Raw genomic sequence first — 24,569 nt, forward strand, 5'->3', positions numbered from 1 at the left:
GCGCGTTGAACGCCGTCAGTTGAACCCGGTGGTGGCGCAGTGACTTCTTCACGTAGATGGCAGTGCTACCCCCGTGGGGTGGCTCTGTCATCTCGGTAGCAGCAAAAATTTGCTGCTCGCACGTCGACCCCGGGTTTGAGGGAGGTCTCCTGTGCAATGCACATGTCGACCGCCTCGTCCCGTAGGAATTGTCGGAATTCTCCCTGCTGGGGGTGGAAGCCCCTAGCGTTGAACGTGCAAATGGTTAACCCATAAATATGGTCGTTATACATTTGGAGGCTGGCTTCCCCCGGCGGTGGCCTGGAGGGCCGCCGTCACTGTTCCCACGAGCACCGGTAGCTGAGTCATCAGCTGGTTGAGCGACCGCCGAAGCTCGGCCAGCTCGGTGGTGTCTTCCTTCGCGGTTTCGGGAAGGTTTGACTCCATCGCGACGTTTCCCGTAGTCGGCAGCGGAGCGGCGTGCTGGGAACACCCTGCGCAGCCGGCAACCCTCCTCACAGCCGCGGGCGCCGGCAAGCCGGCTCCCCGGACTGCAGGCGGCGCCGCCGCGAAGGCAGCTGCGACGGTTGCACTCAATACTGTAAATGGCCGACGTCTGCAACCCCAGCTGGTCTTTGATTCAGCCAAGTAATCTATATAAATATATCTATATAAGTATATCTATAAAGTATATCTATATCTATACCTATATAAGTATATCTATATAAGTCATCAGTCCAGCAGTCGTTCCCCTCTGCGACTTCTTCAGTAGTTTCAAAACCCCATCATGGATATAGGACCAAATATCCAAGGCCTGACATTGTGCGTCTTTAACGCAGACGGCATTGTTAATCAGGAAGTCGAGTTCAGAGAACTCATGAAGGAGTTCTCCATCGACATATGCATGGTGGGGGAAACCCACCTAAAATCGGGAACAAAAGAGACAGTCCCCAACTACGTTAGCTACCATAAGGACAGGCCAATCCAAGGCGGAGGAGTGGCCATTTCCATAAAAAGAGGGATCCCCCACCACCAGGTATTCTTACCAGCTACCAATAAAATCGAAGCTGTGGCGGTGGAAGTAACCACTGCCACCGGACCCCTAACAACTGTTGCAATCTACAGATCTCGCCCCCCACCCCCCTCGGAAAGGGACGGGCCGCCCCCGCAAATACAGCTCGCGGAACATTTGCTAGCTCAAATTCGACATAAGAACATACGACCAAAAGAGTGGAAGATCACCAGAGATCAGGCCACCAGGAGGCTACTCAATCGTTTACAGAGAGAACTGAAGGTCGCGCTCAATGAGCGCAGAAACCAGCAATGGCAAAACCGCCTCACAGCTCTCAAAGTAGACGATCACACTCTGTGGCAAGCAACCAAGCAATTCACGGAAAGACGCGCTAGGATGCCGCCACTGCACGGCGAGAGGGGTCTGGCCTACAGCCACTCTGAAAAGGCCAACGCCCTCGCCAACTCCTTCGAGAAGCATTTTCAAGCGGCAGAACCCCAGGATGAAGAACATGAAGAGGTAGTCCGTCATCAACTGGCCGTCTTCCTCAATGCTGAGGAGGACCCAGAGGACGAACCCCCACTTTTCGCCCTCGTGGACGTGGCCGAAGTAATTAGGTCCCTCCCTACAAAAAAAGGCGCCAGGGCACAACAGTGCCACCAATCAGTTAGTTAAAAACCTCCCACCCTCGGCGATGACACACCTCGCGAAAGTCTTCAACGAGATTAGTCGTTCCCGCGAATTCCTAGCTTGCTGGAAACACGCGGAAGTGGTCGCAATACACAAACCAGGGAAGGACCCTCTATTCCCACCTGTTAGCCTCTTGCCAACTCTCAGCAAGGTCTATGAGCGCCTCGTACTAAAACCCATACAGGAACATATTGTCAGAGAGCAACCTCTGCCGGATTTCCAATTCGGATTCCGGCAGAACCACTCTGCCCCACAACAGATCATGAGAGTGGTTGAAGCAGCCACAGAGGGCTTCAACCACAGAGGCTACTGCGGGATAGTGCTACTAGACGTAGCCAAAGTCTTCGACTCAGTATGGCATAGAGGGCTACTCTACACGTTATACACACAAGGGTTCCCCGGGAGCATAGTTAAGCAGATCATAAGCTATCTCACGAATAGAACTTTCTCTGCCAAAGTAGAAACCGCCACTTCCACCAAAAGGCGTATTCGTGCCGGGGTGACACAGGGATCGGTCCTGGGGCCCGTTTTGTACAGTCTGTTCACTGTGGACACACCAGCAGCCCCCCTGGTCCACACAGCACAGTACGCAGATGACACATCCTTCTACACACGAAATGCGAACAAGGACCTGGTCATCCGTAGGCTACAAAGGGTTTTAGATGACACAGAAACTTGGGGCCGTCGCTGGCGCATTACCATCAATTCTGAAAAGACGCAGGCTATGCTGATCACCCGGAGGCTCGGAAGGCGTGGACCTCCTCAGCGCTTCCCCCCCCCCCCTCCCCCCCCCATCCTCCTACTTCTAAACGGTACCCAACTTCCCTGGCGCAGAACCGCCAAGTACCTTGGCGTAACCTTGGACTCTCGTCTTACTTGGAAACCCCACATAGGCGAGGTCCACAGGAAGGTCTGTGCCAGAATGTCCATCCTATACCCAATCCTCAACTCAACCAGTTCACTTCCCTGCTCTGTGGGTGTGAACGGCCATTAATGGATTACGCATGCCCTGTCTGGGGATACGCGGCGAAGCACCTGGACAAACTCCAGAGGCTGCAGAACCGCGCCCTCAAGAGGGCACTGCGTCTACCCCTCGGGTTCCCTATTGACGACCTGCACGCCGCAGCTGAAATCCCACTCCTAAAAGAGCGCTTCCAAGATCTGGAAAGGGCCTTCTGTGAAGGCTCTTCCAGGTCAGGAAACGTCTTCATCCACTCCCTAGGTCGGTATGACATGTCCCATGACAAGCACAAACGACCAATGACCATCTTCGACGACTAAGTCTAAGAGAAAATCCCTATATCCAATTCCTAATCCTCTTCCCGCCCCCATAATATCAATCATCTCCCCAACCCCAGGCATATACCAGACACACACAGAACAATCATCACATCACACAGACACCCAAAAAAAATCACAGAAATAAACACACACATGTACAAAGTGTAGTAAAAGCCGCAAGGCTACAAACTCGCCCACACACTTCCCCAAAGAGGGGAAAGTATTAGATGAGATTGAGGAGGCGACACTTCTCAGGAGGACATTGCACCTCCCCATGGGATTCCCCATAGACGATCCGCACGCCGCTGCCGAAATCCCCCTCCTCAAAGAAAGATTCCAAGATCTGGCAAGGGCTTTCTACGAGAGCTGTTCCAGATCTAGAAATAACCTCATCCACTCCGTAGGTCGGTATGACGTGTCCCGCGATAAGCACAAACGCTCATGACGATCTTCGACGACTAAGTCGAAGAGAAAAATCCCAAAAATCTCCAAATCCTAATACCAATCCTTAATCCTTAAAATACCCAATATCTCGCCAACCTCAGGCAAGTACAAGACACCACCAGAACACCACCAAAATACACAGACAGCCAAAACAATCAAAGACAATCACACACACACACACACACACACACACACACACACACACACACACACAGCACACATTGTGGAGTAAAAGCCAACAGGCTATAAACTCCTCCATACATTTCCCCAAGGAGAAGAATTCATCAGTGGAATACGCCGAGAAAGACTGCAATCGCATGAATACAGATCAATCTCAAAACGACAAAGTGCAGAAATTCACATGAAGGGTTATGTCTTTAACAACATAGTCGACATTTAAGTCATTGTGACGTGTAAGTTAAACACCATCTCTTAGAAGAACTTTTCTGACAGCTTCACATGGTTGTATGGACGTTTTGTGCGTTGTACTAAATTAAGGGGAGACTATATGAAACACCTGACGCATTAAAACCGCCATATTAATAATTTTTTATTAATCCAGCCTCGAAGTTTTTTGGACTGATGGGGTGCACATATACACCCTCAAGCTATCTTACGGTGAGTGGTGCAGGTTACATGTTGTACCACTCTCATTTCCTCTATTCAGTACTCCATTCGCGAGTAATGCGTGGAAAGAATGGCTGTGAATAAGCCCCTGTATGGGCCGTATTTTCTGGTAATCCAGTCGTGGTCATTTCCATAAATGTGTATGAGGGGAAATAATGCTTCGTGACTGTTCTTTGAACACACCCTCTCGGAAAATGCGTTTCTCACAATACCTCTCATACAGCACTCATTACTGTTTGACGTGCATCTCCGTAACGCTCTCGTGCTCACCAAATAAACCTGTGACGAAACGTGCCGCTCTCCTTTGGATCTCCTCGAGATCTTCTATTACTCTTACCCGATAAGGATCCAAGACTGTAGATCAACACTCAGAAATCGTTTGAATGAGAGGGTTTGCAAGCCACTTCTATCACGGATGAATTAAATTTCTTTATGACTCTTCCTCTGAACCTCTGCGCATCTGTTTCTTCTACAACTTTTCCATTGATTAATTACTAATATTGTAATGGAACTGTCTAATTACGTTCAAACTGTTATATTTACGTTAAAGATCAACTAGTTGGTCTATATACAGTCTTAATGCTGTGTTATGATATTATATGGCCGATTTTGTCTGTCATCCTTGAGTTATATGTCTGAAAGTTCAGATCCCAAGTGTTGTAAAACGTCCAAGATACAAAGGCTCACATACTATTATTGTAGGTGTCGTAAGGATATTAATCGTGTTCCTCTTTTGCTTAAATTATGGTATGATAGCTTACTGATATACCAATCTGCATATGTAGGTTTGTGATACACAGTATGGATCACGTTTATTCCATTCCTGTCCGCAGCTCGTGTTCTATTGGCTAGCGTTGCTGTCTCTGGATCACGGGGTCTCGGGTTCGATTTCAGCCCGGGTTGGGGATTTTCTCAGCTCGAGGACTGGATGTTTGTGTTGTCCTCATCATTTCATCATCATTCTTGAAAAATGGTTCAAATGGCTCTGAGCACTATGGGACTTAACATCTATGGTCATCAGTCCCCTAGAACTTAGAACTACTTAAACATAACTAACCTAAGGACATCACACAACACCCAGTCATCACGAGGCAGAGAAAATCCCTGACCCCGCCGGGAATCCTCTGTCCATATCCTCCTATTCTTTTCCTCTATCCATCCATTTCCTCCTACCATTCCCCTGATCCATCTCTTCCTCCCTTCTCTGTGTCCATTTCCTTCTCTTCCGTTTTCCTGTCCATCTCCTCCTCTCCCCTCTCTCTGTCCATCCCCTCCTCTTCCGTCTCTGTCCATTTCCCTCCTCCCTCTCTCTCTCCATCTACTCCTCTCCCCTGTCTGTGTCGATCTCCTCCTTCCCCCTATTTGTATGTCAACCTCCTCCTCTCCCCTTCTGTCTCTGCGTTATCATCCCCACACGCATATGATGTTGCTGGTTCTCACCACAACAGTATATCTTTTGAGATAGTAAACAGTATGTGTACCAAGTTTGGTTGAAATCGATCCAGAGTTATAGGAGGAGCTTTTTATCTGCCGCTTACCCACATGTGCAATTATGTCATGTATTTCACTTCACACATTTTTGTGTTCATGTTTCACCTGTATCTCTAGCGAATTTCGCCCTTAAGTTTTGTTTTCACATAGCTCAGTGTTTATGACGTCTATCTCCTGAAAAACATGTCGACAATGATATAGTTTCGCAGGTATCTCCAGTGGTATATGCAGATACTGTCTACGAATGTGTGGCCAATAGAGTTAGTAGTTAAGACGTAATAAATTAAAATGTCATGCCTGACGCAGCAGTTTTACTGCATGAGCAGTGAAATTGTAGTCAACGATAAACTTCTTTCCTTTCATCATTTTCTGGGGGGGGGGGGGGGGGGTGTTACTGAAAAATCTCGTAAAGGTTTCAAATTATGTTAAAGTTGTTAGCAATCACTAAGCGCTCTCATTTTGAAATACTGGATGAATATAATCCGGCTATTTGCGAGCCATAAGCTACACTTCTTTGTCTCCTTCGTCCCCCACCCCTGCCACCGCTCCTTTGAAAGGTAGGTGGTTCTTACCCTCACAGTTATTCTTTCTAGATAGTAAGTAATCTGTGTACTAAGTTTGTTTGAAAAGGATGGAGTGGTTTAGGAGGATATGTGGAACATATGTACATACGTACTGGGTGTTCGGAAATTTCATTACAAACTTCTAGGAATTGTAGAGGGGAGCTAGTACATAATATTTCGAACAAGAACCCTTGTCCGGAAGCGTCATCCAACGACGCTACACAGCGTCAAAGTTACAGGCGCCGGCGCCAGCAAATGTGTGTGTATACAGGATGATTCCATGATGATGTTACAAACTTTCTAGGATGGTTGAGAAGGATAAACGTATCAATTTTAGGCAAGGGTCCATGTACCGGAAACGAACGAGTCGAAAGCTATATTCAAAAAAGGTTCTGATACCTCTGACATTGGAATACATGTACTGGTACTGTTGTTGCTAAGACTATGGGGTAGGCAGCTTTCAGGGGTGGTAGTATGGGCCAAAACAAGAAAAAATGTCTTGTAAACATGGGCTATAAAACGTATATCTTGAGAGTTATGAGCACTTGTTCAATAGAGGAAATGTGTTTCACAGTAGCTCCTCAGGTATGCGTTTTAGAGCCCACGTTTACCTGACATTTTTCCTTGTTTTGATCCATGTTACCATCTCTGAAAGTTGTCTACTCTACGGTCTTAGCAACAACAGTACCAGTACATGTATTCCACTGTCAGAGGTATCAGAACTGGTTTTACTTATAGCTTTCGACTTTTGTTCGTTTCCGTTACAGGGATCTTTACCTAAAATTGATACATTTATCCTTCTCAGTCAGCCTAGAAAGTTTTTAACATCATCACGGAATCGCCCTGTATGTATATATACATCTACAGGCGCTAGCGACTATAACTTTAACACTGTGTAGCGTCGTTGGATGACGTTACCGGACATGGGTTCCTATTCGAAATATTATGTACTCGCTCCCAATTCCTAGAAGTCTGTAACGGGAATTTCCGAATACCCCATTTGTATGTGCGTATATTCCATATCTCCTTCTAAACCATTGGACCCATTTCAACCAAACTTGGTACACAAATCACTTACTGTCTGGAAATAATCACTGTCAAGGCAAGAACCACCTACTTTTCAAGGGGGAGCGGGAGAAGGAGAAAAAGAAGTGCAGCTCACTACTCGCAAATAGCCAGGATATGGATTCCTGTTCAAAATATTGTGTTCTCTCTCTGCTCTACAAGTCCTAGAAGTTTGTTATGGGGATTTCGGAACATCCTGTACATACACTTTTATAGTATGTTTCCAATTCGCAAACTGTTGTTAAAACACGATATGGCACATCTTATTTCTTATATTATCCAGCTATGCAATATAATATTGTTAGTTAGGATTGTTTTTTATGCAGGGAAGATAGAACAAAGATGTGAAAGGAAGGTGGTGGGCGGAGAGGTTGTTAAAACAGCCTTTACATTGTACCATTTTTGTGCAACGCCTTTCTCGCTGGTGTGCACGACAGCAGGCAGGTGGTGGGGCAAAGCACAGTGACATCGAGCAGTGTACCGTGTGACGCTCCAGCCACAGTGGCATTCTGACGTGTCCGTCTGTAGAGTGCACATCAGGCTGCTTCTGGAACATTTAACCTTGACTGTCATGTTAGTTTAGGAATAGTGACAGCTGGTCCCGGCGGAGGTTCGAGTCCTCCCTCGGGTATGAGTGTGTGTGTTTGTCCTTAGGATAATTTAGGTTAAGTAGTGTGTAGGCTTAGGGACTGATGACCTTGGCAGTTAAGTCCCATAAGATTTCACACACACCTGAACATTTTTAGGAATAGTGAAAGTAGTTAGTCATTGTAGTATTCATTGTAGATGGCATAAGGCAAGCACAATAAGTGTTACATTAAGAAGTGATCTCTACAGTTTTCTGAGGATGTAAATTGTTGTAGAGAGAGTCATTATCACAATGGGCCAACATGGCCGTTACCCCATTGTTCCCAGTGCCCAAAGTAGGCAACAGGTGGTATGTATGGTGCGGGATAGAAACAAAGAGTGCACTGGGGACACTGCAAAATATATTGGATCTTTCTCTGGCCAGAAAGCATCACGCACCCTCTTCGTTACTTGCACACTCCTATAAAACATTGTAGGACATACCGGGTGATCAAAAAGTCAGTATAAATTTGAAAAACTAATAAACCACGGAATAATGTAGATAGAGAGGTAAAAATTGACACACGTGCTTGGAATGACATGGGGTTTTATTAGGAAAAAAAACACCCCATATAGCTAGACGCGTGAAAGATCTCTTGCGCACGTCGTTTGGTGATGATCGTGTGCTCAGCCGCCACTTTCGTCATGCTTGGCCTCCCAGGTTCCCAGATCTCAGTCCGTGCGATTACTGGCTTTGGGGTTACCTGAAGTCGCAAGTGTATCGTGATCTACCAATATCTCTAGGGATGCTGAAAGACAACATCCGACGCCAATGCCCTCACCATAACTCCGGACATGCTTTACAGTGCTGTTCACAACATTATTCCTCGACTGCACCTACTGTTGAGGAATGATGGTGGACATATTGAGCATTTCCTGTAAAGAACATCATCTTTGCTTTGTCTTAGTTTGTTATGCTAATTATTGCTATTCTGATCAGATGAAGCGCCATCTGTCAGACATTTTTTTAACGTTTGTATTTTTTTTTTTGTTCTAATAAAACCCCATGTCATTCCAAGCATGTGTGTCAATTTGTACCTCTCTATCTACATTATTCCGTGATTTATTCAGTTTTCAAATTTATACTGACTTTCTGATCACCCGGTGTTTGAAAAATGTCGTGCCCATTATATAGCAAATCATCAACGTCAGTCCGACTGTTTTGTGTTGCAGAAAAACGATGCCATTTAATTAGTGCTGTATATCCTCGGCATCTTTTGATCACCCGGTATATCAATAAGCCTACTGTTGTGTACATAGTTCTGCGTAGTCAGCGCGTACACAACTTTCCCACTAGAGCGCGCCCCGCTAAGCACAACAGCGCAGGTGCAGTGCTCGTCCGTCTCCGCACTACGAGATGGCGCTGTCTTAGAGACGGACCAAATTCTGCTTCCGCCGATCCGCGTATTAATATGTAACGCAACCAATGAGATTGCTGCTAACGTAGAACCTTTTCTCCTCGCGGATACACTCGCGCAGTGATACCTGAACGCGCGAGGTATTATAACGAGTGTACAGACCTCCGATTAGTCAGTCTGCATTATTTCAAATAACTTCCGGGAATCCAGCCAGGTAACGCTTTCAGCGACCGCCGATATTTCGGCGGCAGAACACCCCGCCATTTTCAAGGCAAACTGCAACGGAAAGGCGGCGTACATGCAAATTTAATACCTCGGTCCTCGGACAGAAGCAGGAAAGATAACACACACACACACACACACACACACACACACGCACACACAAACACACACTGAACACTAGTGCCACCAAAGGTGACCAAAGTCAGAGCTATCGATAGTGAGACTATGAATTCGCAGGTGAGGTAGCATTGACTCTGTTCCTCTGTTTTTGACAAGGGAGAGAGCCGGATTCCAAACAGAGTTTAAACAGAAACCTCCATCCCTGTTAACGAGGTTGCTCGCTAATTTAATCTCAACTGCCTCCCTAATGACACTGTCCCAATAGCTGGACGTGCATGCCAATATCTCGGTGTTATTATATAACATGGGGTGACCAGTATCCAAGCAATGTTCGGCAATAGCAGATCTATTTGGCTGCTGTAATCGTGTGTGCCGTTTATGCTCAGTACATCTGTCCTCCACGGTCCTGATGGTTTGACCAATATATGCCATGCCGCAGCTACAAGGAATACGATATACACCCGCCTTACGCAGTCCAAGATCATCCTTAACGGAACTCAAAAGTGCTCTAATATTTGATGGAGGTCGGAAAAAACATTTCACATCGTATTTCCGTAAAATACGACCGATCTTATTGGACGTGTTTCCTACGTAAGGCAAAAAGGCAGTAGACTTAGGTGTTGACTCAGAATTATCATCAATCACCCGATGTACAGTTGGTCGATAGCGCAACGCACGTTCAATCTGTCTATCACTATAACCATTTTGACGAAATGTAACTTCAAGATGGGACAGCTCAGCTGGCAAAGTCTCAGCGTCAGAAACGACATGTGCCCTGTGTACCAAGGTACGAAGTACCCCTTCACACTGAGCCGAACAGAGTCAATGCTGCCTCACCTGCGAATTCATAGTCTCACTATCGATAGCTCTGACTTTGGTCATCTTTGGTGACACTAGTGTTCAGTGTGTGTGTGTGTGTGTTATCTTTCCTGCTTCTGTCCGAGAACCGAGGTATTAAATTTGCATGTACGCCGCATGTCCGTTGCAGTTTGCCTTGAAAATGGCGGGGTGTTCTCCCGCCGAAATATCGGCGGTCGCTGAAAGTGTTACCTGGCTGAATTCCCGGAAGTTATTTGAAAGTTGTATACGCCAGGAGAAACTCAGGTCTCACAGTCTGCATTAGTCTGCATTAGTCTATAGTCAAGTTTCAGTCTGTGCCTAATAAGATTATCATATTCCTCTACATAGCCATGCAGATAAATGTATAGACACTTTGTCAAGTATCAGAGATATGAGAGAATAAGATTAACGTACCAAGACCAAAGGAACTTCAGATTGTCAATTGTAAATAGCATCCAGAACTAAGTTAAATAATGTTTATGCTGGTTATTATTTTAATAAATGTGTGTGAAAATTAATCAAGTTCTGTTTAAAGCTGGTCACCATCAATCTACTACTCTAAGCGTGCAAGTGGCATTTCTATCGTCTGACCTAACGGCAGAAGATAAACACGCCACGATAAGACCACGAGACATATTGCTGACACTCGCTTACTTCGTTAGAGCGACAAGTCAAATAATCTGATGGTGTGTGTACCGAAGGTCTTACAGTATGCACCCCACACCTACATATCGTCCTGATAATTGTTTCAAATACTTACACACACCCTGCAGTGGGCGCACATTGTAACAACTCATTTGCAACCATTATATACACTGAGGCAGGAGTCTAACCCACAACCTCCGCGTCTCTGATACCCGAGACTGTCGAAAATGGCCAGCTTTCGATTTTTATGCTGGATCAGTGATGGCGAGTGAACACCATTTTCTTATTGTATCACGAATAAACTGTTGTAAGACCGATGTGAGACAGGCAGTGGTTTTGTGTTGCAGGTGTGCAGTACCTGCGCGACTGCCCGCGCGAGCCGCACCTGCCGATGTACATGGTGGTGGGCGGTGTGCTGGGGCTGGTGTACACGGGCTGGCTGCTGTGGTGGCAGGTGCGCTCGCGCCGCTACGAGCGCCTCGAGGCGCGCCACGGCGTCGCCAGCGTCGCGTCGTCGGCAGGGTCGCGCCTGGCGCACGCCGCGCTCGCGCTCTTCCTGGCGCTGTGGTTCGCCTTCGGCAACTACTGGACGCTGCACGTCATGTGGCCCGAGTTCGAGCCGACGCTGTTCGAGCCGAACCGGTGGTGCGCGCGCTCGCTGTACGCGTTTGCTGTGGCGCACCTGGCGCTCGTGTGGTCGCTGGCGTCGTTGGTGGCGGGGACAGCGCTGCTGCTCGCCATGTGCCGCTGGCTCGCCTGCCCCCACGTGCTGCGCTTTAAATAACCTCGCCACCATTCACCGCTCCTAGCTACTCTTCTCTGACCTTCCTTTCGCTTAGATTCCTCTTGTGTTGCACAGACCACTGCACTGTGTCAGTGGTACTTTCACTTCGACGTAGAGATGTCAACTCCGCACGTGTAGTTGCAAAAAGACTTCTGAAGCTAATAACCTGGGCAGAGGCTGGGTCCTGGTGATCAACTACCCTCTTTCAAATGGTTACAGATTTCGCAGTGTCCTTATTCTCGCTAAACTCGTCCGTATGCCGTCTACAGTTCCGTTTTCGGTTTTGTACGACTCCGTACGCGCGTTCCGTCGCATTTATTTGCCGTAGTTTAGCAGTTTACACTACAATCACATCACCGAAACACGTTAATCGCGATTCGGGTCGCAGATAGTAGTTTCTGCTCTTTTGAACACAACGACTAGTTCTGTTACCGTAAATTTAAGTGTTACAGTACAGATCGATTCTGTAAACTCTCAGCAGCTACGGACCAATAAATAACCATTAAGCAAGCAGCAAGGTCAGACTGATAAAATAATCTCTCTATGAGAATTATTTTTCAATACTGATCGTTGCAAAAACTGTTTGTGCTGCCTTTGTGTACTGATGCTCTAGACAACATCTGCTGAACCGTACCACTATATCAGTATCAGTACTCAAACGCAGTAGCATATCGGGTCACAGGCCTTTTCACCAAGAGTTATCACTGAATTCTTCTTTTGCGAATATTATTGTTATCGACAGGACATTTTTGGGCGCATGCATTCTCTTTCATTCACTGAAACGAATGCCATACAAGATAGTTCGCTTCCTTCACTCATTTTGTGTTACCATTGCAGTCATACAAAAGAAACAGTGAAATTGATAGTAAAATAATCTGTTCAGAAAATCTGCCATTCCGTTTGCCATGTTTCCTTTAAAGTCATAGACTATCTTGCTTAAAGTGCTTTTTCACCTCTGTATAGACAACATAGCTATTTTGACTTACTACAATGGCTCTATTTGCTCATTATCTTTTCCTGACGCAAACACAGTGAAATGTTAGTACATGTATCATTGGAAATATTGCCAGAAGAGTTCAGATGATTCGTTGTTTTCTGCCTATTTCCTAAATTTTGCAAAGGATAGATTTTATTATTCAGGATAAAACTATTCCATTTACGATTTTCCACAGTAAAAACTAAACATTTCTTTGTAGCTTTCGTGGTATTATTTGGAAATAAATATATATGTCACTCTTTTGTACAAGAAACGTGTGGCGCAATTTTGATTGCTGCTCGTAGATACTCATCTCTGATATTGTAGAAATGCCAGTCAGTCACTGGCGATAGGTGTGGTCAATGTACATCACTTTAGTTACCTGTAATGCTCAGCAATGTGTACAAAAACAATGTTCACATTCAAAGAAATGCTATACACATTTAAAATGAAAATTCTAAGGACGCTCGTGCAAATATGAATATATTCAGCTCTTGTTGAAGTAAGATATAAGTTACCACTGTATATGTAAAGGTTGATAATGTTTTACAAGTGATAACAAACTGAACTTTCAACGTTTGTATGCCAGTTAGTGAAACTGATGACAAGAAATACTTTTAAAGCTACCTTCCTATTTAAGGGAAATTGTGTGTTGACAGACTTCAGTAAATTTCATCACTGATCCACAACTTCGTTAGTTACTCTGTAACAAACAATTTTAAGAGTTACAACACCTGACTGATGTTTATATAAGATACAGGTGATTATTTGTAAGTCATTTTACAGTTGGTTTGGAGTACAATATTTTTCTCTGGTCAGATCAAATAGCCCAAAAAAGATTTTTAAACTGAAGGTTGCAAAGGAACTATAGTAAATAAAGATAAGTCACTACTGTCTGACTTAATCCTTCCAATTTTGTACGAGTATGAAGAAGTTTTTGGTCTAAACTAAGTCAATAATTAAAACCTTCAGTAACAGTCGCAGGAAATCTGTTCCGTCCTTTCTTTCTTTAAGCAAGCCGAAAAATTATTTTTCTTTGTGTCGCCTTTATGGACAATTTAAAAATTTCCGGTTGAGCCATAATTTTTGTGCGGTATCATGAAGAAAATTACTACCAGTTCCTCAGACTTTTTTGTATCTACGTCAGTTTGCAGGCCGTAATACTCAGTATGATATAGAGACGGACTTACAAAGCAGTGCATTATCCATTTCTAATTGTTGTGAGACGTAGTGTAACACCTGAAAAACAAATAAGTGGTGGGCCTTCAGCGTGTCACCAGAGCTAACACTTAACAAGGATATGTGGGTACCTTAGCTTTGTCTGCAACTCTGAAGAGTCTGCTAATTAAATGAAGCTAGAGCTGAAGAACTCACTTCATACACCGTGATCGCAGTTTAAAAATTTTTATTGTTCTGAGATGGCGGTTTGGACAGTCTTATGGTGCCATAATCTGTTCTAAATGAAGAACATGAAAACCACGAGAAGGGGTGGAGAGACTACAATTAAATACACCTATAATGTAAAATACAAAATTTCACGTAAATATAAAACTTCACGTACCTTATAGACCTTGTCATAAAAGTGCCATGCTACGTTACACGAAGACAAAGCTCAAAAAGCACTCTACCACACATATACATATCTCTATAAAAAAACACACACAGCTGATAACATTCTGGTACCATCCATGCATATCGGTGTTGGACATGACTTCCCCAAGCTTGCTGCACAACACTGCGTTACAAGCGGAGTGGTAACTTAGAGAAGCACATCCACTACAAAGTTACCGATCTCGCCTTTGGATGGCGTAGGTGGTAGACGCTGCATGTTCACATTTTGAGGTTATAAGCAATAAATAGCTGTGCACTGAAAATAAAGGTATATTTTTCGAAATGCCCGATATAATAGTATGGCGTTACAGCTGACTACACATTTGAAATTGCCATGGGCTTACTCTCATACAATAACTATGGTCATACATGCTATTTGCTTATTGTGCAGTGAGTAAATTATGGTAATAATCAAAACATTTTAATAATATTCTATATCTTCAATTAACCAAGCAACATGACTTAAAAAGAAAACCGCGATTTCTAAGCGAGCCAGACGTGGAAGGGTCCCGCAAAGTATCACCCAAGAAAAGCGTTAGCGTACGCAAAATCCGCGCGGAACTAAACGTACTTCGAGAGCCATCTAACATAGATGCAAGCTTATTGGGTGCGATGTGTCTATTACAGAGTCAAATCTAAATGATATACACTATAAAAAGTAATGTTAACACCTACAATAAAATTAAAGGTATCAGTGGGTCGAAACAGTATGTGTGAGAATAGGTAATGACAGCGTGTGAGGGATGTCCAGAATCCATGCTGTGTGTCACAAACTGCTATAAACGGAGGAATTTAAGCAAATATCAATGACGAAAATCAAGTAACTGAACAGAGACCGAAGTCCGTCTTTAGTATTGTGACTAAGAGGTGAGACGGGATTTGTTACATCCGTAGCCCCTCATGATAATACAATGATAAAGCTCCAAATCAATGCACTAGACGATCAAATGATAAATGACTGTCATATGAGCTACCCGTTGCGTGCTGGATACAAGGTATAGATTCGTTATACAAAAAGACGCTTACAGGTTGGACAGATTACCTACAACGTTTGCGGTAGTGACATGGTGCTCCCCGCCTGGCTAATAGAAAAGCCTCCGCACTCGCCACTGTGCAAATTGTACACTCCAGAATATCTATACCTATCTTGCTGATTTTCTATTGTAAGCCTCAGTTTAGAGTGTAAATTATATGTTGTATTAAAGGCAAGAGCTATATTAGAATTGCGAAATTGTTGCTCAGTTTTTATGCTTATAGTAGAACAGCCTATAGGTACCATATCATTACCCCAAATCCAAAAGGTAACCTATCCCACATGTAAACCTCTCACTTTATAACGAATATATACTTTGATCCAGCACACAACGGGTATCTGATATGATAGCCATTTATTACTTTATCGTCTAGTGCATTAATTTGAAGCTCTATCATTGTGTGGTCATGAGATGTTGCGGTTATAACAGATACCGTCTCGTCCCAAAGCCATAATTGTAAATATGGACCTAGGACTCAGCTCAGTTACTTGATTTTCGTCATTGCTGTTTGGTTAAAAATCCCCGTGTGTAGTAGTTTGTGACACTCAGCATGGATTACAGACATCCCTCACGTACTGTCGTGACCTATTCATAAGCACTGTTAGGCTCCATTCATCTGTTTAATCTTACTGTATTTGTCTACATTACTTTTTATAGTACACATCATTTCGATTTGACAGTGCAATAGACACCTCGCACCCAAAAAACTTGCATCTGTATTAGGTGACTCCTGAAGCAGGTTTAACTCCGCGTGGTTTTTGCATGCGCTAACACAGGTGTGGCCGGCTTAGCATTGGCGATCGCACCATTGCGGCTTTCTTTCCTTACCATGTTGCTTGGTTAGTAAATGATGTATTTTATATTTAAAATGTTTTGATTATTTCTGTAATTTCCTCACTGTACAACAGCCTACAGTATGCATGACCTAGATTTTATTTGGAGCGTAAGCCTATGGTAATATTAAACCTATAGTCAATTCGGATTCCTTATTGTTATATAGAGTATTTAGAAAAATCCACCTTTATTTATGGTGCACCTCTATTCATTGCTTGTAACCTCAGCATGTGATCATTTAGCGTGTACTACTTATGCTACCCAACTTTGTAGCGGATTTGCCGCCTCTATGTGAAATCGGTCATATTGGAATATTAAAATTTCTATTCTGCGATCGCAGAGTACGAAGTATGGTCATTTACAGCCATACAGATCGCCCGAAAGCACAAAATGTGTGCTTTAGTAAATAAATTTCTGGACCAAAGAAATATCAATGTTTGAAATTTGCATTTCACGTCGACCAAGTGTGAAATGCAGACAAGATTGTGGGAACAAATAAAAAAGAAATCACAACCAATTGGCGGTGACGACATGTCATCACATGACGCTAGTCTCAAGCGGCAAGAGTGAAAGAGCTGAATGGACAGGTTTATACACAATAATAAAGAAACAACAGTTAATGTAGCAGATCGTTTGTAGTGACATTTAATATTGTAGGACCGGCGGAAAGCGTACTTACTACACGTGATAAACCAACCTAAGTATCTCTCGACAAAGTGAAGTATAGTCCCAGCCGTTGTAGCAGCTACGCTCGGCAATATAACAACAAGATAACACGTCCATGTTCAAAGTGATGCGCGCTGTTAGTTTATAACAAACGATAGCAGGAGTTGCGGCGAAGTGCTGTTAACGTTATTACATTAAGTGACAACCAGAAGAAGGAAGAGAGAAAAAGAAAGAGAGGAGATAAAATCTACTGCTAAGGTGTTAAAGGAATATAAGACGGCTGTATGTAAAGTAAGAAATCGTGGTGGTGAATGAAATTTCAGTACCTTCTCCAAAGAGGCAAAATATGATGAAAAGTGCTTAATTTGGATGTTCCGTTGGTGATCTATATAAATACGCTAAGAAGTTCTCTGAACGGTTCAGGTGAACATGAACTTCTTAGAAACTTTACAGCTTTTTTCACACAGAGCTGCGTATTGAATAACAGGGAAATATTAAGAGAGTTTATTTTGCCAGTCTGATTCCGTATTAAGAAGAGTGTCCAAATGCGACCAGCTTTTACTACAAAATTTTGGATTCAAAACATTTACGCATTACATGATGATTCAGACCTGACCGAGGGAGTGTAAGCAATCCTGTTGTCAAACAAATATGGCAGTCAACGTTTAATTTGCATTCCTTTGTGTGTGTGTTCAGTACACAACATGTGGAAGGACTCTCTCCGATACAACTCTGTCCGGTAGCCACTTTACAGGCCAGACTTAGATACAGAGACCTGTCTTTGAATAATACAGGTAACACTTGTCTTTTAGGTTTAAAAAGAGTAGCAGTTTAACTTCTTGAGGTGAACAGCTATAGATTACATGTGATGATTGATGAACGACATCTACTTTGATGAACGGTGAAATTTTATGTTACTATCAAAGCAACACCGATTTTCAGTAGTCACTGCACGGGCACTATGAGTCCCCACGTGTTTTAGCTGACAGTGTTGCTCCTTGTAATCAATTGGTTACGCAGAGTAGGTAGCGCTGACTACAGCAGAGTGGTATTTTGTATCCAGATGGCACATTTATGTCGGCTTGCATGAGGACTGTCAACCTGAGAATGGTACGTACATTCTTCACCCAGGCTATGTCAATTTACTCTTACAGACAGCAAGTACCCAGACGAAGTGTAATCATTTACAACCGAACCAACAGAAGGCATGACTATGGTCAATGTTAACATATATCACGAAATCGCCATGGAAATTAATTGCACGCATACAAGTGTACAAACGTGCTTAGGAGGAAAGAAGAAAAGTAATTCCTATTCGTTTTGTTGTAAGGCCCTGGCAGTCACTTGATGTATTTTCTAACAGCGCCCTACCTGTAACATACGGGAGTTTTTCTGGTTTTATATTTCCGTCCCTCGCTTTCTCTGACGCAAAAGCAATGCTGCCACTAAGTCTGATACTAAAGTTTGCAATGTCGGGTGGTGTGACTTTAGGAGAGCCATGTGATGGATGTAATCCTTAAATACCCATACTCAACACTGGCAAATCTGAGACGCCTGTCTCATTTTATCCAGACACTGCAGAACTGCAGAAACAGCGTTATGTTCGGAAGGAAAGGCGTTTTCTATCTTACCCTTTAGTTGCACATAATGTAGTTTAACATTTAGTTATCCACAGTGTGGGACCAAAGTCTACTACATTCGTCAAATGACACTCTTCAAACGATTTTTAACTCGCGGCAGTCTGTTATTTCACTGCAGTGTGTGTCACGTGTTGTTAGCAGGGAATAAAACGTTTTCAGAGACAAAGATTTTTCTCCACCGTACGATTACCAGATATTATGTGATACAGAGGTCATCACACGCACTATATGAAACACTTTGCTGAAAAATAAATTACTAAAGTATTAGACGTGAAATGTTGCTGAGGCCTTCTCTCAAATGGAACTGCTGCATTAACAATTATGGAGACAAGGATAACTTGAGTTCCATCTATAAGGGAAAAGAAGTCAGCTTAGAGAGTGAGCGCCAGGAATCCCTGCGCTGTTGCCGATATGCTAACTCAATAAAAATTCTTTACCGGATTCTTATAACAACAAGCTTAATTCTTGAGTTTAAGGAAACCAATAAGCTTTCCTCACACCTCACCCCCCCCCCCCCTCGTATTGTCAAATCCAATATATTTTTTGCATAAGCTCCTCTTACGCTGGGAGCCATTGTCTCAGTTTGACTTAATGCAGCTGCTTATTCTTCTGGAAGTGTAAGCACAATGTTCGAAAACAACATCGATAGTTTTTTTTAACAGATCTCCACATAACTTGTTCGATAATCTATTAGCTACAAACTGAAAAGAATCAGTTGCGAAACCCAACCAATGTGGCTCTCAATACATATCTTTGGATTGTGGGTATTAATCTCCTTTGCATTTGTACAAGACAATACAATAATTGTTTGTTATATTGTGACGACTAATGTGTACCAGATATGATCAACTATACGCTTAAAAATAAGACATCCTAATTACCTGGAACAAAATAGACAAACATATACCGTATTCTGTATTATGCGGCTTGTATGGGCAAATTTATATTTGTTCTATCGAAAAACACCAAAATTTTAAGACTCGTCCAAATATAGAAAACGGAGAAAAATATTTTCTTGATGTTCTTTTTCGAGATCTCATATTCCTGAATCATTCCAATAAACGATATTTTGTAAAAGGGCTTCTCATATACCAGGCACTGCATTTATAAAATTGTGGTTTCACGTGAACACGCTCCGATATATAGTCACGTACAATTGTACAAAAGTATTATGTGTGATGCATGGATCATGGTTCACAATTACAGCTTTCGACGACGAAACACGATAATTAGCAGAAAATATTTACTACCTCAGTATTTCTGATTCGCTACATTTAACCGAAATTAGTTTGGCATTTTGATAAAATGGATGCGTGTACTTCCCACAGCATTACGCTACGTGCTACTACTTCATTGAGAGGAATCGGGAGTACTCACATCCAACTGTATGCCTGGCTGTGTCTCCATAATTTTAACACTTTTGTTATACACGGCAAATGAACAAGTGTATTCGGAAGTACTGTAACAGTACGTCTAGTCCATGGAGCGATGTGTCATCTTAAAAATATTTATTTATTTGTTATGTTTTGAACATTTTGGCAGGTAACATCACGTTGCAAAGCAAGTAGGAAGAAACGCCAATGCTACTAAACTTGTGCTAGGGGATAGAAGTTTGTGCGTCTCGTGGCGTAGTAGTACGAGACTGATAGTACAATCAGCTGTTATTCTAACATTTTTAGGTGGAGTAATTGCTTTGAGATAAGAAATGAACGAATTAAAACGCTATTTTTGAAAATTGAGATTTTTAAAGTGAATTAATTACTATAATATTTTACTTATAATTTTTCATACTGGGGACATATTAAAACGAAATAAATTTCTAACGAAGAACTAATTTTGTCTACCTGCAATGATTTTTTTATTATAAGGACGTGGTAAGTCTGCAGTAAGGAAAGTAGGTTGGCTGGTGATGACTAGATACTGTGTAATGGTAGAAAGTCATCATCAGACACGCTGCGATGGTGAGAGGATGGCGATTACGAGCTAGGTAGTTCTGGGACGTTTCATTTCATTGGGTTGTCTCCAAGGAAAAATCTTTCTGTTTCCTGGAAAGACTTGTAACGTTATCCGTGGTATAGAGTTTTGCCAGTGGCTTGTTGCTTGCACCATCTTCACATATGGTGCACTGTATTAGCCTGTAAATCATTGAGCGACGTTCCTCAGCTCTTGTTCCTCCCCTTTTGGCTCAGCAAACTTCATATTTCTATCTTTCTTTTTGTTTTACATCTTGCATAAATTGCGTGTTTAATTACAGAGAACGCAGTGTCTCGTTGAATCATTGTTTTTTTTTTAAACTGATAATGTCTGTGTACTTGAATGTAGGACGTCTTGCACTAGTAGCTGTCTGTATTTCTCGCTAGCGACATCTCAGAGTGACATTGACAGCTCGGTGAATTTAACACCATAAGCTTTTCACACATGTCACGAAAAATTCGTCTACGAGAGGAGAAATCTCAGCTGCAGTCTGTTTCCCTTACTCTGTATCATCTCGATCGAAAACACTTTTTCATGTACCAGTGCAAAAATTATTAGGTAGTTGTTGTCTGCCCCAAACAACATCAGTTTCATAATTTTGGAGATGAATATCAGATCTCTAACACTCTTCGGAACCAGCGCGAAATCTAAGCAACTGCAAGTTTCGTGATGTTTTAATTTTTATCTTTTTTTGAATTATTCAAAGATGTTTACTCAGCGAGACGAAATCTGCAGAATAGGAATTTCCTTTTCCGCACAGAAGTCAATCTAGCTCTGTCAACATGTCTTTATTCAAATGTCTCTGGTGGCGAATAACTTTGCTAAATTGTTTACAATATAATTTCCATAATCTGAAAACTTCCTTAAAGATTCCAGTGATTTTGTTTCCTCCCATAATGATCTCCGGTATAATGCTCTGGTGTGTAAAACTTATGGACGAAGGTAACTTTTGAATTATGTGGCACTGCCTAGTATTATAGCTCGATGAAACTTAACTATACACAGAAAGAACTGCTACAGTATAGTACTGTACAGTTCATAAAGTAACTGCGAGAAGAAACGCAACGAGACGAACAGGAATGAAACTTTTATTCAAAGAAAATAATTATAGTGAATTAACCCCGATTTATGACAGTCCCATGGACATTAGAAAAAGAATGACATCTTTTTTAATATGTTGTGTGATCACCAAGGACACCAGTACATGCTCTGCAACGTGGTCCCATGCTGGCCACAAAGTTGCTGGGGAGTTCTTGTGGTAGGGCTTTCCATTCCTGCACCAGCGCGACTATCAACTGCTTGATAGTCACTGGTGCACGTGGACGTACTGCAATGCGTCACCCCACAAGTGCTCGATGCGATTTAAGTAGGAGGAGTGGGCAAGCCAGTCCACTGGCCGAATATCATCTCGCTCAGGACTTCCTCCACCAGCGCAGTTCGATACAGTTGCACATTCTCATCCACAAAAATGAAGTCACGGCCAAATGCACCCCTGACGCTCATGGGAAGCGTTGACAGGCGATTGTCCCACGTTCAAAAATTTGGAAATTAGCACATCCACGAGACATTATGTCTCGCCGCACCGTAACACCCGGACCGCCAAACCTACAATTTTCGACAATGGTGGACGGTCCTCATATGACGAGAAGCGGGAACACGCAATGTCCCCAGGAACATCGCCCAACATAATGTTGCATGTGTATACTAACCTCTATATCTCTGAACACCGGTCAGCATTACTGTGACACTGTACTCCTTTCCCACGCGCATTTTTTCTGTGGTGTATTTGGCCCTGACTTCACTTTTGTGGATGACAATGCATGACTGCATCGAATAGCGCAGGTGGAGGACCTCTTGCAACAAGATGATATTCAGCAAATGAACTGGCCTGCCCATTCCGCATTTCCTATCGAGCACGTGTGAGATGCGGTGGTGCGTCGTATTGCAGTACGACCGCATGCACAAACGGCCACCCAACACTGGTGGAGCAATGCAACGCTCTACATTATGCGGGCACGTGGCTCACCATGCGTTGCTATCTCTGGTGATCACACACCCTACTAAGAACTATGTCCCTCCTTTTATTATTGTAAGGGGACCATTATAAGTCGCGGTGACTTCAGTGTAAATATTGTTTTTCAATAAAACTGTCAGTTCTGTTCGTCACGTAGTGTGTTTTTTTCAGCCACCTTCTGCACTAATCTGCAGCAGTTCTTTCTACGTATGGTGCATCGAGCTATGTTACTTGACAGTGCCTCGTAATTCGAAAGTTATCTTCGCCCTTAAGTTTTGCACTTCAGTGTATATTAGGCCATTAACTATGTTCCAACAGCTACTTGAAAATGGGATATAATATTTTACCTAAATTTGTTATTCTAAAACACCCGAGAATTTGCCATCACCCGCCAACAGTTGCTGTTATCGCTTTACCAGTGACTCCCTAGAGTGTATTACCAACGATGAATAACGTCATTTAGGCACCAAAGATGAGAGAAAACTCATCAGTGTACTTTACCCTAGAGCGTTGATAATTAAGTGATATCAGCTTGCTTTGTAGAATTAAAAAAAAACAGCGTCTAATTACTGTTTCGGAATATTTTTACGCTTGATATGTAAGGGCGTCATTAGCGTGTGTGTTGTGCTGATGGTTGCTGCCGCAAGCTTAGTTCTTGAAAACGAAAAGTACCCAGCGGTAAAGATGATAGCTAAATAACTTCTCTTTCTTCTTGTGTCATGATATCTTCTGATATGTTCCTAGTTTCGTTGCATGAGGTTCTGTTTTCCCTACTCATACACTACCTCTGACGTCTGAGAAACACCTGGTCCTCCACATCTCAGAATGATGGCAAACTACACAACAAACTTTTCCTCGCACGTTTCTTTTCCATTTTCGATCAAAAATCTGGTTCGTCGATGTGTCTTACAGGCCGTAATTTGTACAACATACAATCGCCTTGATGCGGGAGTCCTACCTTCGCCGATACACTTAATATGCAAAGATTTAGTAAATTTTTAATAACATTTTATTTCCTGTCAGCGGATTCTGTTACAAGAGACAAGGTACAAAGAAGCCATTTGTACTAAATAGGTTACTTCCGGACATCTTACCCATTCTTCAATTGTAGATATTCGTATACAGCATTTTGTGTTAGTAAAGGTAGTGGCGGTCGTTGGGCGCTACAAAGCCGTTTCGCGATTCGCACGTACAAGATCGAAAAAAAATTTCGCAAGATGCAGATGATATGGGCTAAAGTGATATACCGGGAAATGAAATTCCTCTCTTCGGTTTTCCCGTTAAACGCTAGACATGTGTAGGACGTTATAAATTCATGTTCAACGATAGGGAGTTGTGTTGAGCTTATGAGTTAAACGAAAACAGCTACTGGCAAATACTTAGATTACAAAAGAGAAATTTTATGGAAGATCGAGGAGAAGGTAATGCAATAAATCCGTCTTAAGTTGTAGAAGTGACATTTTTTTAAGTTTGACTTTTTCAACGCGTTTTGTGATGCCATATGGATGTTTCCAGCTATCGCAAGTACTTAACGCCCTCATTTGTGGTCAGTTTGTCTGCACATAAGGACATTTTTCTTTCTCCATAGTTATGGTTTAAATATTGAAAAGGTGTATTGTTCCTTACCTGTAAAGCGATACGTAAGTTCGAACTAACGTTTTTAAAAGCGATCAGAAAGGTCTCTACAACAATACAGATTTTTTTTTAAAAATATAGGTCATAATTAACTCATGCGTTTGCAACGAATAACTGCATGTCCTAGGGTGAAAACTGGTCGGAGATCCAGACACACAGTACGTTATCACAATTATTCACTATTCGTACTCGTTCCGATCCACTATGATTTATTATTCTTGCTCTGTTATATGGAGCACGTGGTATGTTCTAGAATTATATATTAAAATGGCTTTAATTTACTAACTTAAATATTAGGAAGTCTAAAATAAAATTTCTTCCACTAAACTTGGATAGTGCCAAGTTAAGAGGGGCGACGCAAAAGAAAATGAAGTATTATTTCTATAATGAAGTTTCTGCTATTGGTCACATCGTCCTTCATTATTGTGTTACGTAAA

General features: G+C 42.7%; 1 protein-coding gene across 1 annotated transcript in view; it reads left to right on the forward strand.

The window, feature by feature from the left end:
- The window catches only part of LOC126470891 (transmembrane protein 272-like), a 32,736-nt gene extending 20,988 nt beyond the window's left edge, over window positions 1-11,748 (forward strand). The window contains exon 2 of the mRNA XM_050098915.1: window positions 11,312-11,748. Within this exon, the coding sequence (XP_049954872.1) occupies window positions 11,312-11,748 (437 nt within the window). The remainder of the gene's footprint in view (window positions 1-11,311) is intronic.
- Window positions 11,749-24,569: the final 12,821 nt, after the last annotated feature.

Source organism: Schistocerca serialis, chromosome 3 (genome assembly GCF_023864345.2).
Source record: "Schistocerca serialis cubense isolate TAMUIC-IGC-003099 chromosome 3, iqSchSeri2.2, whole genome shotgun sequence".
NCBI lineage: Eukaryota > Metazoa > Arthropoda > Insecta > Orthoptera > Acrididae > Schistocerca > Schistocerca serialis.